The sequence below is a fragment of the Pelobates fuscus genome, chromosome 5, assembly GCF_036172605.1.
Source record: "Pelobates fuscus isolate aPelFus1 chromosome 5, aPelFus1.pri, whole genome shotgun sequence".
NCBI classification, from domain to species: Eukaryota; Metazoa; Chordata; class Amphibia; order Anura; family Pelobatidae; genus Pelobates; species Pelobates fuscus.
This window is the reverse complement of record NC_086321.1, coordinates 220049595-220066445: the sequence shown is the minus strand read 5'-3', so window position 1 is coordinate 220066445 and position 16851 is coordinate 220049595. Positions and strand designations below refer to the sequence as shown.

General features: G+C 42.7%; 1 protein-coding gene across 1 annotated transcript in view; it reads left to right on the top strand.

Annotated features, from left to right (window-relative positions):
* The first annotated feature begins 683 nt into the window (after positions 1-683).
* The window catches only part of LOC134612181 (transmembrane channel-like protein 2-B), a 167218-nt gene continuing 151050 nt past the window's right edge, over positions 684-16851 (top strand). The window contains exon 1 of the mRNA XM_063456537.1: positions 684-729. Within this exon, the coding sequence (XP_063312607.1) occupies positions 684-729 (46 nt within the window). The remainder of the gene's footprint in view (positions 730-16851) is intronic.

The window sequence follows — 16851 nt, the reverse complement described above, 5'->3', positions numbered from 1 at the left end:
GTAACCTGCAAATATTTCCTACAGTATGCTCTGTGTGCTCAGAGGACTTCCTCTGTCTGGCTGCTAAAATGAAACCATAACGTTTGACTTGCAAAACTTGTAGAGTGTGCCATTTACATCTCTCAGCAAAAGGACATAATGCAGGACATAAATGCTCTGGCAATGTTTCAGTAGGAAATATTAAACAAATTCCAATAAGTAAAGTTACTCATTATGTCATTTACTAATGCTGGAGAAAATGAATATATAACATACAAAAGAATGTGTATTGTCACAAAAAGCTCCTTTAGCAGAACTGTTTATTAAAAGAGTGTATCAGAAACAATTATTATTATTATTTAAAGTATTATTTGCACTTAAATAGCACTTCTACAATTCTAGAATGGGGATATTTGACAACTAATTGACAAACAATATATTAACAGAGACAATCATTGAAGAATCCCTGAACAAATAAGCTTACTCTACTAATTGCCATAGACACAAATTCAATACACTTACTAAAGTCTTTGTACAAAAACTGGGTGTGGTATTTTCTTTATTATTTAACATAGGATTACATTACTTACGATTCCAGAATACCTGGGGGTAACTTGTTTCTTGCCGTTGTCTTTAACTCGATATTGAAGTAACTCTGAAAGACGCATTTCTTTAAAAGGATCACATATTTTTCAATTCTAAACATGGAGAAAAGTGTTAATAAACGAATGAGGTTCCTAATGGATAAAGGTAAGTGGGAATAAATACTGTTATTAATTGCATTTCACTAACCATAACAAGCAGTAACAAATTAAGTTAAACCCCAAAATGCATGCAATGCAATGAAATTTAAATTTAAAGGGCAAATCATTATCGCTTTTTTAAAAAATAATTAAATAATTCTAGGAGGTGATTATTTTTAAAATGTAAAAATATTAAATATAGATTTTAAAAAAATAATTAGTCGCACCATGCTCTAGAATCAATATTGTGCGTTATATCAAAGATAATCAGTTAGTTGCAATTATAAAGTCAAAAGAGTCAAGTTTATTGAGCAGAATGGAAGATTTTGTTTTTGAACTTATTTTTATTATGTATTTTGTAAATCATTTGTCAACTTGACACAACTCACTGTTTAGTGGATAGACTATTTCATTTTAGACAATTTCACTGGGAAGCTAAATTAAAGTATAATAATTAAGGTCATATAAATTAGATACAGAAATATATAAACACAGGGGCATACCACAAATGTAAAATTAAGTTTTTAGGGGAATAAATTGCTGCACAATAATATCTGTGAGTTTGCCATGTATGTTTTTTTAATTGTTTTGGCTATATTTAGTTTACTGAATGATTCATTGAGCCATTATGTTAGCATATAAAGAAAATGTGGTGAGGGTACTAACTGGTTAAAATTAAAAACAGTGTAAACTTATATACATATGTGACATTAAGTTATTTTTGGTCAATAGTGGGAATAGTGGGCTATTTCCACTATTGACCGTAAAATTACTGTTTTTGAGTATTTGCATTTTTGGACTTGTGATTTATCTTTATTTGAATAGGAACTGCACCCAGACCACTTCAATAAGATGAAGTGCTCTGTGTGCCAATAGTGTCCTTTTAACCTTTTATTTTCCATTACATCTATTCTACACTTTTCATATTTGTTTTTCATTAAAGAGCTTTTTAGCCCATTAAGACCCACTTACCTCTCCTTTTGCTCAGAATATTTTTTTAACTTTATTTTATCTTGCTGGTAAAAAAAATGTTAATTTTCTAAATGGGAATTCCCCTTTCTTCTCCTACACTCTTCTACATAGTTCTTGGTAGGTAAAACTTGGCAGGCATGAATGATTCCGAGGACACTACATGTGTTCTGTGCAGGCTGCTTGGTAAAGCTTCACTGCATGTGGGCATTATATCTAAAAACATTATTTTTACACTGTAGTTCGTAGAAATGCCATATGGTTCTTTCCTAATATTATTTACTGGTTTTGACGATTTTATTTATCAATAATTATTATATCTACAGTATGTTGCAAGATTTATCGCTGGTATTCCTGAGCAGCAATAAATACAGAAAGAGATAGTTTCATCCACTGTTCGTATGCTAAATATACATGTCATGTTTTCAACTAATTATTATTAGTTGTCAGTCAGGTGTCTCATCTTTTGAAGGTCTCTTGTTTTTCATGATTACATGTAAAAATTAATCTACTTCACTGCACACAATAGTGAGTGAATGTTCCTGACTGAAACAATATGCATTGGATCAAATGAGAATACATTGTTTATGCTTCTACAAAAGAAGTAAAAATTAGAAAGGAAAAAAGATATCGCTTCCTTCTTTACAACATGTGGCTTGACCCCCATGGGAACCTGTTCCAGATTTCTCTGAGAACCCAGCTTGCTTCAAGAAGTTCATCACCAGAGTTGAGCTAGATATTTTGCTGCCCTTGATGAAGGCCTTCATTCAGTAAAATGGGAGAATATTTTCTATTGGCAAACCAGATAACGGCTATGGAGAAAAATCAGGCCTCTGGCTGCAGTGAGAAGACTCAGTTCACAGAAAAAAGATGGCATCTCTGCAGACCCTTTTTATTAAGAAGTAGCAGAGGAGCAATTTTAGTGTACAGAGATTACCAGAATTGGTTTTGAATTTACTCACTTTTTAAAAAATTATTTTATGAAAATTTTACCTGATGTCCTCGAAGCTGACCTCTAACTTAACAGAATACATTGGACACTACTACCTAAATGCAACCCAGAACAGTCTACATGGGATATCATTATAAAATTACTTATTACTTATTACTTATTCTCTACTAGAGAAGCAGTTCACGGTGACAACTGACACTCTCCTCTGGACTTTGAAGTAGCCACCTCAGATTATTATTCTGTCAGACACTCCACAAATGTTGGGAGATTAAGGCTCTTATCTGAAAGGACAATAAAGGTGGACTTCCCCTTCAGGCTGGTTGTCATTAAGAACTGCCTTTTGCATTTGAGATACTCTTATGAAATCTCTGTTTTTAACTGTTTTTAACGTAAGCTAGACTTAACCTCCACAACTCGAGTCTCAAACTCCACCACCGAACTTACATTCTATGAATCCCATGATCCCTTTTTCCCTCTTAAACCTGGCTATACTTTGCATGTAACACTGCTATAAGGTTTAAAACCCTGTTTGTGTGCAATACACAACGGTCTTTTATGGTTTGTTTACCAATGTTTTTAAATTTATTTGAACAATTACATTTCAGAGACAACCGAGTCTACTGTGGGTTGTTGGTGTAAATTGTAAGTTCTCTCTCTGTTGGATTAGCTAACCTTTACATTTCGTTAGAATCAATTGTTCTATTGACTCACTGGGGTTTTCATTACCTAAAGGCTGAAGGTTTCTTACTCAATTGTTCATTTAGCCACTTAGACCAGTTGCTCAATCCATCTTTTTTATTAATGATTTAATGAGTGAATTGCATGCTGTTTTCTATTTAACTCTTAACATGAACTATGTACTTTGATCATATCTTGCTGGCTTTTAGCTGTTTATTCCAGAAAGAGCCTTTTTCCTATGCGTATGTTGCTGTATACCTTTATTTAATATGACATATTGCTACTGTGCTGCTCGTCTGTTTGGGTTTTCCATCTTTAATATAATATATGATACGTGCCTCTCTTATTTGGCAACAATTTTGCTCCTGTAGGATATTGGTATTGTTTCCTCGATCTTCTTCTTAGAAGTGTCATATTTTTCCTTCCTGGTCTTCTACTAACTCTGTTCATGGTAGTGTCCTTCAAACTTGATGGTTGCTTCTTCTTTTGTCTCTTTGGTCATTTCTACTTCTCTCCTCTGATCCCTGCTCTCTTCCCTGTATCTCCAGTTATTTTATTTTTTGGGGTACATTGTTGGGTTACTGACCACTTTTTAATTTTTATTTTATTTTTCTCCTTCCCTCTTCCTCTATTCCTCTCCATCTTCCCTCATCAAATTTACACATCTCCACATAAATGCAGATTGGCAACTAGGTATTTTATGAAATTGCAAGTGCATATGTCCTTTTACAGGAAATATATCTTATGCACCTCTACACCACAATGTTTGTGCCAATGGTTACTCTTCCATTGCATGTGCCACACAAAACAGAACAGGGTTACTATTCTGATCCACTCCATCTTGGATTTGTGTGTCAAAAAAGTTTCAAAAGATAAAATGGGACATTTACTCTAACTAGATGGTACTATTACAGGGAGTCATTTGACTGTTGTTAATGCTTATTCTCCTTTAGTCCTTGACCCTTTATTTTTGATGCCCTCCTATCCAGATTTAAACTCTCTACTTCAGCCAATCTTTTGGTGGGTATTTCTATTCAGGAAAAGCAGAGTGTCCCACAGACTATTGGTGTGTTCAAGTGAACCTGAACAGGGGGTAACCCTAAATTTTAACAGTAAAAAAAGATACTTAAATGTCCAAAGGAGACAATCTGATGGACACAAAAAGGTTCCTTGTAGAATAAAGAATTAATATAATATTTGAAAATTACATACAATTAGACGAATTGTATTAAATCTTTAGAGAATAACAAAGGGGGGAGGGAGACTCTCTAGTGGACTGGATGGGATGTTGGTAAAGGATCATAGGGGTGGGAGTGAAAGAACCTGAAAAAGGCTTATGTATCAGTAACGTACTCACCCGTACTCCGACCGAGTGCTTTCCATTGATGGACACTTCCTAGCTTGCGCCGAGGACCACAAGCACCGCACCGGACACCACAACCACTGCAGACTCCACAACCGCCGTAGCTTAACTGATAGTCTCGCCGTCTTCCTTCCACCCTGGATCAGCTTCTGTCTTCCAGGACCGTGTGGGAAAGACCTCTTCCTTCCACCCTGTATGAACCTTCCGACATCCATGACTGTGTGGGGAAGACCTCTCCACCAGGAGAGTGTATCAGGAACAGCTCTTAGAAGAGCTAAGTGATTAAAGCTCAAGGGAGTATACAAGGTATAGCAATCCCCAGTGTGAATATAGTTGTCCCCTCCAATCACGAGACAAGACTACGTGTTGAGGGTCAAGAAGATCTCTTTAATCAGCACCAAAGGGCTTTCTTTTATGCAAGTTTTTACACAAAGTTACCACCCACATGGTTTTGTGGAACAGCCAATCAACAATGTACAATACAGTTAATCACTCCCATTCATTCCAGCAAAATCCTCCCCTCTGCCTTTGATATAATTACTGTACACAATGGGTTAATGTAATTATCACAGGCAGGAAAATACAGTTTTATACAATTCTTATAACTTTAAAAATATACATCCAATCTTAATAAACTTACATTTTTATAACCAGCATATCTATGGGAACAACATATCCAAAATTCGTGAGAATTGGTCCAGTGGTTCGGGAGATAGCTGGAAGTCATATTTTGACCAACCGCATGCACATTTTCATGCCTAAAACAGTTCCAGAAAATCAGGCTGTGCGGCTGGTCTATTTCCCCTGTTAACTATAGTTCAAATAGGCGAATGGCAACCGTTCGAACTGTCGAACAGCGTTCAAATTGTCGAATGAGTTGAAATCTGGAGAAGGTAAAACTTCAGCTGAATTAAAATGGCCGCCGCCACGTGTTCGTTTGTCGAATGCCGGCCACTTCGACTACTTCTGCACTTCGGCTGTATACGAAGTGCCAATTTAAAGTTGCAAACTTGCTCCAACACAATTTAAAGGGGCAGAAAAAGTACAATAAAATCCAATATGCCCAAACAATGTTTTTTGTTTTTTTTGTCAATCTTTCTTTTATTGAGGCAGGGGTGAAATGGGATACAGAATGAAGAGGAGGGGATGCATAGTAAAAGTACATAGTGGGATCATTGTAACACAGTAGTACATCTCCTACGATTGAGAGCCTCATTATTTTTTATTAAGTACGCTTTCCAAATAGTTAAGATCCTGCGTAAAGTAGTAACGAGAAAGGTAGCTTTAGACTATACGGTGATACCGTCAGCGATAAAGTAAAAGAAACAAGCGTATAACTGATGATTAACATACGGTATACAATCTATGCTTAGTGTGGCATGGAAATAACAGAGAGATAAACAGGCTATGGGGCCCACGACCTGGCTAAACAGGTATTCTGAGCTGGTGTCAGGCTGATCAGGCATGGAACACTGCTACACAAATTTATGTACATCGACAAAGTATAAGGAGAGGCCTAGACATTCAAGCTGAACAAATAGAAAAGATGACCTAAAGCTGTTGCGGTCGCATGCGACATTTAACAGATGGAACAGGCTATATACTAGAAGTATTATTGGTATACAAATTTAGTTAGTCTTAGCTGGAGGTCTAGTCTAGGTATTATATACTGGCAAACGGGAGCTTAAGACTCATTAGCATTGTGAGCAGTGAGTATCTGTTAGTAATATTCAAAGGAAGGTAAATACTGCATGCTTAAGCACTATACTGCTAACGAGTTGTTAAATGATATATTGTCCGACAGAGTCCAGTCTTGCCTCCACTGTGAGGTTAGCAGGAGTATCGTACATACAGTTCGGTATGCTCAGCCTATGCCGGCTCTGAGTGCTGGCTGGACGGGCCAGGTATCGTGGTCGGAATGATGCCTTGGTGAGTCGCCCTCTCCGGCAGTTCCCGACGAGAACCTCCATCCGTGTCTGCTGCCGGTGAGGGGCTGTGTGCGTTGAGTGCGGGGGGGTGTGGGGGCGGTCGGGTCCCCCCTTGGCCCCGGGTTCCGTGTGGGGTCTGCATCCTGGTTCCACGAACTCGGGTGCCACAAGGGGCCGAGTTCTTCCCTGTGAGGGCGCTTCGGATAGCCCCGGTGGTTCGTCGCCGCCAGCGGCGGTTAGGCTTCCGGCGATGTGGCTGATGCTGTGGAGTTAGCCTCCTGGTGACCCCCGGCCCGGGAGGGTGGTCGGTGCTAGATTATAGCGCTGAAGGGTATATGGTGCCCGTAGTAGGCCCTGTCCGTCCCTGTTTCCCCGGCCCACATTCTGTACCTACGTTGTGTACTCGGGGTGCTGCAAAGATTCTGTCCAACTTTTCCATGAATTGTTGGAATATTAAATCCAGGCTTGTGGCTTGTGCGGTTTCAGGAATTATAAGGCTAGGGACTTCTGCAGAGTTGCTAGGTCCGGTGCGTCCGGAGCCCAAGCCCGAGTGGGCAGATGCCTTCCGCATAGCCATGTGTGTCGCTTTGGTGGGGACCGGGATAACCCCCGCCGGTCCATAGGGGGGGGAACGGGGTTTCCAGCTTTGCCTCGCCGTGTGTGTCTGCAGTGGGGGAGCGGCCGTCTCTCCCACCGCTACCATGCTTGTAGGCCGCAAACTTGCGTGGGTCGGGTCCGGAACACAGAACCACTTGCGTGGTGTCATCATGTTGGTCTCGATGTCCCCTAACGCTTGGGAGCACCGGGATTCCAGTTTACTGCCTCCGGTGATCGATAATCGGCTTTAGGCGAGTTGATTAGCGGGAGCAGCAGCGACATGCGTCTGCTCCCCTCTGCAGTCAGGCCCCGCCCCCCCAAACAATGTTTTAACCCCTTAAGGACCAAACTTCTGGAATAAAAGGGAATCATGACATGTCACACATGTCATGTGTCCTTAAGGGGTTAAAAGGGCCATACACCCCAGGGTCATAGTCACAGGGCAAGAGGCTGGCAAGCAGGCCTCTCCAGGACCAAGTGGCAAAGGGGACTTCGTCACACATCTCCCCTTTGGGGGGCAGACTAACCAGGCACCTGACCTTCTGTCGGTCAGTGCCTAAGTTAGTCGATCCACCCACCCACAATAAGCAAGTACCAGAGTAGCCCACCCACAACAAACAGGTACAAGAACAGCCCACCCACAACAAACAATTACTGCACCTGGGTATTCCTCTGGTGTAATGGGGCAACATGCTGTGGGGGCTTGGGGGGCATGGAATTATGACTTCCATGACATTCCTGAACACCTGGACCAATCTGGGTGATTTTTGGATATGTTGGTCACCCAGATCGGGATTATCAGGGAATGTAACTTTTGTGGAGATTTTGCATGTTTAAAGGTATTTTGGGGGTTTTGTAAAAATGTAAGTTTTCTGTGCCTGAGATAACTGAGTTTAATACAGTGCTGACTCAATTATCTCCCAGGCACAGTGGAGTGATTGAACTATTTTGTATGGGAGTGTCCTGGACCTGAGAGCCAATGTAATCGTGTGTATGTTTTTACTGTAGTCTGCTCTCAGTTCCAGGGGGAAGTGCCCCTTGCATGGTGACCTGCATATAAGGTCAGTTGTGACTGCCATTAAACAGATTTGTTTAACCCTTCATAAAGTCTAGGCTCATGTTTGGGGGAATGGAGAGCTTTATTAACTCTGGGGATTGCTATAATCACTATACTCCCTTGGTGTACAATGATTGCTTTTGTAAGGGCAGCCTGCTTTGCTCTCTGGATTAGGAGAGGTCTACCCACTGGAAGATGGATCCTGGTCTTGGGTCCAGGGTGGGTGGAGGACAGCAAGACACCAAGCAAGCTACGGTGGTTTGTGGGGTTTACGGTGGTTATTGTGTCCGGTGCGGTGCTTATGGTACTCCAGGATTACTAGGAAGCAGCAATTGACGGAGGTGCCCGGTCGGGGTTTCAGGCATTCCGTCACAAGTTGTATTCTAGGATATATACTTCCTAGGTTCTGAATGCTCAATAATGTTAGCAGAAGAAGGGATTATAGTATCTAATAGGGATCCCTCATGAGAAAATACAAAACCAAAAACAAAACCAAAAGAACACCCTTGGTGTATAAAACGTCCGTTCGCATGAGTACATATAAACTATATACAAAACAGAAAAACTATATATATATATATATATATATAACGAAAAAAATATATATATAATCTATCCCATAAATCATACATGAGTCAAGTAACGTATTTAGCTGACAATATGAGGGGAGAACATGAAACCCTCATTGAGGCCCTGGGGTGTCAGAGTGTTCAATTTATAAATCCAGAAGCATTCTCTTTTTTTGAGGGCTAAATCATGGTCACCTCCCCTCCTACCCAGACATACTCTTTCTATACCTGAGAACTTAGAGAATCTCTATGATACACCCTCACATGCCTCATCACTGGGGTGTCTTTGAAGGAAATTACAGAGTGGACATGTTCTATAATCCTCCTTTCCACATATTTATGTCTGCACTCACAAGTTAGAAGGTATATAACTCCTGAAGTATTGCAGTTAAAAATAGCTTGACAGGAATTTTGAGTTTGTTCATAGAGTATGTGATTGTCTTTGACCCTTTTTGGATATATCGACATGCCACACAGTGACCACACTGGTAAGTACCCACTACAGAGATCCAGTTTTCTTTTACACTTTGTGTCAATAGGTGACTAGGCACCAACATATCTTTGAGGTTTTTACCCCTTTTAGCTGTTAAGGAAGCTTTTGGCTAAATATCTTTGGATAGATGAGGGTCTTGGGTCAGGAGAGGCCAGAACTGATCCATCACCATCCTGGCTGCTTCCCAACCTGAATCATAATTTGCCACACATATTATTTGTTTCGGAGTTTCCAAACTTTTTTTTTATCACAAAGGAGTGTGCCCCTTTCACTGAGTAGTACTCTCTGATAGGCTCTTTTTAGACACCTATTAAATCTTTGTCTAAGTTGAATAAACTTGTCTTTGAAATCTTCTAGAGATGAACAATTGCGCCTTAGCCTTAAATATTGGCCAATCTCATAAAACCCGCCAACAAGGGGGGCAATATAATTCTCTGAATAGAAAACACTACATTCATATTGCAGAGACAATCTTAAATGATAGACAAACCTATAGTGTACTCACTGGGGACCCAATGGGAATGAGTATTCAGAATCTAGGTAGTATATATCCTAGAATACAATTAATTAATGCATTATAACCAGTTCTTATACAGTCATGGCCCATGTATATATGTGTCAATATACAATATAAGAATATTTTACTGTATTTATATTCAGCCCTGGGCCCTTTTGTGGACTACATTGATTTGGCTACTCATTATTATCCTCCTAATGGTTACAAACCCTTCTAAAGAATGCTGAAGGAAGGTTCTTTGTTTGATGCATTTGATCCTCCATCTGACAGTCAGGAACTAATCCTGGTTGTCTTTAGCAATACGTAGGTAAAAAGGACACAATTACCTTCACTGCCAGCTCACAAACTCTGTTTTGATCTTGAAACTTGAGCAAACAGACTGCTGTTCAGGCCCTACTGATGGACATTTGCAGTACCCATCTTCACCTTGGCCTTCTGTTGTCAAAAGATGTGATGTATGCTGCTCTGTGGCTGACCCTGAAATAATTTTTAAATACTGACACCATGATGGTGAAATGAAGGAACACAGTAAACAGGGGCGGACTGACCGGTCGGGCACTTCAGACATGGTCCGAGGGCCCGGCCGGGAGGGGGGCCCGCCATCAGGGGGCCCGCAGCCCCTTTAAATGCTGCAGCCGCCTGAGCGCTCTCTTAAGAGCGCTCAGGCGGCTGCAGCTTCTTACCTCCCCTCCTCTGTAGCGTGGCCGGGTTGCTGTGCGGTCCGTGTGCCCGGCCGGAGTGATAGGAAGGTGCTCAGTGTGCACCTTCCTATCACTCCGGCCGGGCACCGGACCGCACAGCAGCTCGGCCACACTACAGAGGAGGGGTGGGTAAGAACAGAGAGGGAGGGGGTGGGGGGGAAAATGAACAGAGAGGGAGGGGGTGGGGGGGGGAAATGAACAGAGAGGGAGGCGGTGGGGGGAATGAACAGAGAGGGAAGGGGGTGGGGGGAATGAACAGAGAGGGAGCGGGGGAATGAACAGCTGTTTGGGATTCTCACCCAATTACCTCTTCCTTCCCCTAACATCTTACCAATAGCTTCTCTCTGTTAACTCTTTCAGCCATCACCTCCAAACTTCCCCTGCTACCTCTTGTCTCAAATCCCCATGGTTTCCTTTAGATTGTAAGCTCACGGGCCATCTAGCCAAGCACTTTGTATAAAAGAGCTCCAATGGCTAGATATCAGCTTACGGGCAGGGCTCTCTTACCTCTTGTATTTGTATGTGTATATTGTACGTTTCTCAACTAATTGTACAGCGCTGCGGAATCTGTGTGCGCTTTATAAATAGCAATAATAAATAAATAAATAAACAGAGAGGGAGGGGGGAATGAACAGAGAGGGAGGGGGTGGGGGGGGGAATGAACAGAGAGGGAGGGAAATGAACAGGGAGGGGGGAATGAACAGAGAGGGAGGGGGTGAACAGAGGGGGGGGGGAATGAACAGAGAGGGGGATGAACAGAGAGGGGGGAATGAACAGAGAGGGGGGGATGAACAGAGAGGGGGGATGAACAGAGAGGGGGATGAACAGAGAGGGGGGAATGAACAGAGAGGGGGGGATGAACAGAGAGGGGGGATGAACAGAGAGGGGGGGAATGAACAGGGAGGGGGGAAATAAACAGGGAGGGGGGAATAAATAGGGAGGGGGGAATGAACAGGGAGGGGGGAAATGAACAGGGGGGAATGAACAGAGAGGGAGGGGAGGGGGGTAAGAAAAGAGAGGGAGGGGGGGTAAGAAAAGAGAGGGAGGGGGTTAAGAAGAGGGAGGGGGTAAGAAGAGAGAGGGAGGGGGGTAAGAAGAGAGAGGGTGAGGGGGAGAAGAGAAAGGGAGGGGGTAAGAAGAGAAAGGGAGGGGGTAAGAAGAGAAAGGGAGGGGGTAAGAAGAGAAAGGGAGGGGGTAAGAAGAGAAAGGGAGGGGGGTAAGAAGAGAGAGGAAGGGGGGAAAGAAGAGAGAGGGAGGGGGGTAGGAAGAGAGAGGGAGGGGCGTAAGAAGAGAGAGGGGGGTTAGGAGAAGAGAGGGAGGGGGTAAGAAGAGAGAGGAAGGGGGGTAAGAAGAGAGGGAGGGGGTAAGAAGAGGGGGGGCGGGGGTAAGAAGAGGGGGGAGGGGAGTAAGAAGAGGGAGGAGTAAGAAGAGGTGGGAGTAAGAAGAGGGGGAGGGGGCAAGAAGAGGGGGAGAGTAAGAAGGGGGTAAGAAGAGAGTGAGGGGGGAGTAAGAAGAGGGGGAGGGGGGGAGTAAGAGGAGGGCAATTGCCCCCTCCCCTGTCCGCAGGCACCGTGCGGGCAGCCGGCAGGGGAGGGAGAAAGAGAGGACCCGGGAGCTCAGCCTGCAGCTCCTCTGGGTCCTTCTTTCACGAGCACAGATCGTTGCCGCGGTTACCACGGCAACGTTACGGCTCTTGCGAGAGTAAACTCTAGCCCTGGAGCTACGGGCTAGAGTTCACTCTCAACACTGTGACCACCAGGGATTCCTGGTGGTCGCAGTGGTGAGAGTGAACTCTAGCCCCATAAACACACTGCCCCCACACACCATACACATTCACACACTGCCAACCATACACCCCCACACACCATACACATTTACACACATTGCCACACACACACATACACTGCCCACCCATACACACACAGCCCCCATACTAACATTGCCACAAACATACACAGCCCCCTCATACACACATTGCCCCACACACCCTACACATTCACACACTACACCCCCTCACACACACTGAACCTTTCACACACACTGCACCCCTTACACATTGCACCACTGCTCCTATACCCTACTACAGCCTCATATCCCAGCAGACCCCAGGTAAGTTGTCAAACTGTTCTTAAACGGTTTGACTACTTACTCTGAAAGGGGGGTCCGGCCCTCCTGGCACCATAACGACTACACAGAGCAGTAGTGGTTATTGTGCATGGATTATTTCTTTAAATAATCTACAAGTGCCCCAGTAGCCAGCAAGCCAGCCAGCCCACAGGCTGGCCAGCCAGCCAGCCCACAGGCCGGCCAGCCAGCCCACAGGCCACCAGTTAGGCTTACAGCCAGCAAGCCCGCAGCCTGCCAACCGCAGCCAGCAAGCCACAGCCAGCAAGCCAACAGCCTGCCAGCCGCAGCCAGCAAGCCAACAGCCTGCCAGCCACAGCCAGCAAGCCCACAGCCTGCCGGCAGTAGCCAGCAAGCCCACAGCCTGCCGGCAGTAACCAGCAAGCCCACAGCCTTTATTTTGCCCGGGGGCCCTGAGGGTTCTCAGTCCGCCCCTGACAGTAAAAAATATTAAATTATGTGGGCACCACTACATACCATCTGCAACAGATTGCAGAATCTTTCTCTGACGTCTACAGTACTCTTTATGATGACAACATGACTACATCCAACATAACCTTTATTTTTTTCTGACAGACAACTACTTCAACTTTCTGCTTCAGAACTTGAAACTCTCAATGTAGAGATTACTGATCTGGAAATATTTCAACCTATTAAATCCATGAATAACTCTAACACACCCAGCCCTGACAGTTTCACATATAATAAAACCGATAAAGACCTCTTGGTTCCTAGGCAGATTTTCCTGCCTCCTTGGACATTAAAGATAAAAAAGAGAGATTTGATGAAGCAGTAGATAAGATTGCTGGACAGAAATAGTAGGGGTTAACCCATCGAACTAAATAGCAAACAAGAAGAAACTGAGCTGTCCAGTGACCAAAATATATAAAAAATAACTTTTAATAGATTCAAAACTTAAGAAGAGCTGGAAAAATACCTGGCTCTGGACAAATACATATATTAAACACTACATAAACCTAATCAGAGAAGAGAGGGAGAACAAAGAGGGTGCAAAAAGAAAAAAATATAAATAAAGGTACAGTTAATATTGTCCCTGCTATACTGGTAAATAGAAACAGAGATAGTAGTATCTGATTCCAAATGTACAAGAATACTCTACACTGTTAAACTGAAAGATGAAACAAAGTCACTTTTTGACTGTGACAGTAGTCATCAAAACAGAGTGTCTAATTTATCAAAAGGAAAGAGAGAGGATATCTGTTCTAAAATAACGATATCGTGGAGTGTCAAGCTGAGACAATAGTAATACCAAGGTTAACGTTGAGTCTGACTCAAACCAGTGCAAAAGCGGCCCAGAATGTCTAAACAGTGACTAGGGGTTGCAGCATAATTCACAGACCTAAACAAATAACCTGGAGAAAATAATAAACTAAATAAAATAGTAGCCCAGGGTAGTACAAATACTCAGGTGAAGACAGCAAAGAAATAACCCTGTCAGAGTAGTTTGCTGATCTGTCCTGGACTAGCTGATAATAGTGTAGCTATAATAAATATACGATGAGGCTAAGTTAGTGGAAGGAATGTCCTCTGTTTCCCTAACCGTGGCTGAGCTAAAGATCACTGCCAAAGCCTAAATCTAAATTGATATCGTTACAGGTTGCTAGGCTGAAAAGACTTTCTAAAGCTGGAAGAACGTTAGCAGATTTCTGTGAGATAGTCTGATGCTAAGTACGATGAATAAATCTAAATAATCTAACGCAACTTGTAAATAAAGCTACACGATGGAGCCCCGACGCGCGTTTCGCCAGTGAGCGGCTCTTCAAGGGGTGAATCTGTTATGGAAATGGCTCCAAACATATCAAAAACAAAGGGAATACCATACTCTAACTGAGATCCAGGTGCTACCAGTATTGGTCTCTTTTTTTATCAATTACTCCTGGTTGGGTAAAATTGGAGAGTGCACTTGTTTGTTGATTTAATAGATGATTGTTTTGTTTGATATAGGATTTGTAAAACATCTCTTTATAATTATGTATTCATTTATTGTGTAATTGTATACCCTATATAACCTGTACTGGTACACTTTAGTGTTAGCTTGAGAAAATCGAAACATTGCACTTTTTCCAAACAAATCTGCTGCATAATTGACCCTTGAGTGCCTGGACCACAACTTTGTTCATGACTCCAGACACATGTCAATCGTGTGGATATTCTATTAAGGCTTGTGTTCCTTTAACTACAACTTGATCCAACGTCACCACTTTATTTGTAAGCATTTGAACACTTCATCATAAATGCATATCTTCATCATATTTACATCCACCTAATTTAGAGATTGGTAACTGTTATTACATTTCTATTATTTTCCTCTATATACATATCCAACCATTAAGGCTTCCATATTATCACTAATGTCTTTGTTTACAATTGGCCAGTCCTCACAATGTAATTTGAAGAAAATAAAGGCACTTAAAATAAATCCAAAGTGAGCAGGTTTATTGGAGCTGATGAAAGCAACAGGGCTCTGTTGTGGTCTGAAACAATGCTTTCGTCTGCTCCAATAAATTTGCTCACTTTGGATTTCCCTTAAATTACTGGATTATCATTTATTTTCTGAAAAATATTCAGACAGATATATTGTGGAATCAATGACAAAACAGAGATAGAGAGATACAGCATCAGGGTCATTGTCGCCTAAGGCTCATTATTATTATTATTATTATTATTTATATAGTGCCAACAAGTTCCGTAGCTCTGTACAATGGGTGGACTAACAGACATGTATTTGTAACCAGACAAGTTTGACGCACAGGAACAGAGTGATTGAGGACCCTGCTCAATGAGCTTACATGCTAGAGGGAGTGGAGTATAGTGACAAAAAAGGTAAGAGTGGGGTAGAAAAGTAGGTTGCCGGGATAGTATTCATTGAGGGCTTAGTGTTTTGTTTTGATGACAGTTTCAGGCAAGGAATCAGGGTGCGGGGAGGGAAAGCTGTTCACAGTTTATTTGATATGCTTTCCTAAAAAAGTAAGTTTTTAAAGTTTTTTTGAAGGAGTGGAGACTGGGTGAGAGTCTAACGGAGAGGGGAAGGGTGTTCCATAGGAATGGTGCAGGCCTCGAGAAGTCTTTAAAATGAGCATCAGAGGTAGGAGTACGTATGTGGTTAGACGTAGGCTTCCAGCAGAGCGTAGGGGGCTAAATTGGACATATTTGTGTATTAGTTAGGATAAATAGGTGGGAGCAGCATTGTATAGAGATTTGTATGTAAGTGTCAGAATCTTAAATTGAGCCCTATATCTTACGGGAAGCCAGACGAGGGACTGACAAAAGGGGGAAGCATGGGAGGTACGAGCGGACATAAAGATGAGCCTCGCTGCCGTATTCATTATAGACTGTAACGGGGCAAGTTGGGAACACGTAAGACCACCGAGAAGTGGATTACAGTAGTCAAGGCGAGAGAGGACAGCAGCATGGACAAGCAACTTTGCCGTATCAGGCGTTAAATAGGGTCAGATGCGCACAATGTTTTTGAGATGAAGTGGCAGGATTTGGTGATTGATTGGACATGAGGGGTAAAGGAGAGGTCGGAGTCAAAGAGAACACCTAGGCAGCGAGCCTTAGAGGTAGAGCAGATGGTAGCGCCATTGACTTGGAGGGACACAGACAAGGGAGTAGCAACACATGTGGGAGGGAAGACCAGAAGTTATGTTTTGGACAGGTTCAGTTTAAGGAAATGAGCAGCCATCCAGTTGAAATTCGCAGACAGGCAGTCAGAGACATGAGTCAAGAGGGGTGGTGAGAAATCACGGGAGGACAGATACATTTGCGTGTCATCTGCATATGATACTGGAAGGCGAAGGAGCTGATGAGTTTACCAAGGAAGGCAGTGTAGATTGAGAACAATAGGGGACCAAGGACATTGATGCATTGGGGAGGAAAGGCTAGCCCAACTGTGCTACAGTAGCTCAAATTGCTTAAAAAAAGAATACTGGCCCTGATAGAAAAGTGTCAGAAGACAAAGTGCAGTTTGCTGCATATGGGTCTGTGTGGCCATAGACCAGCCAAAGTGCCCACGGCGACCCTTGCTGACCGCCGAAAAGCACCTTCAATAGGGATGTGAGCATCAGAACTGGATCGTAAAACAATGGAATTAAGTTGACTGGCCGGATGAATAACATTTTCCTTTAGATCAGGTGGATGACCAGGTGCGTTGTTTATGT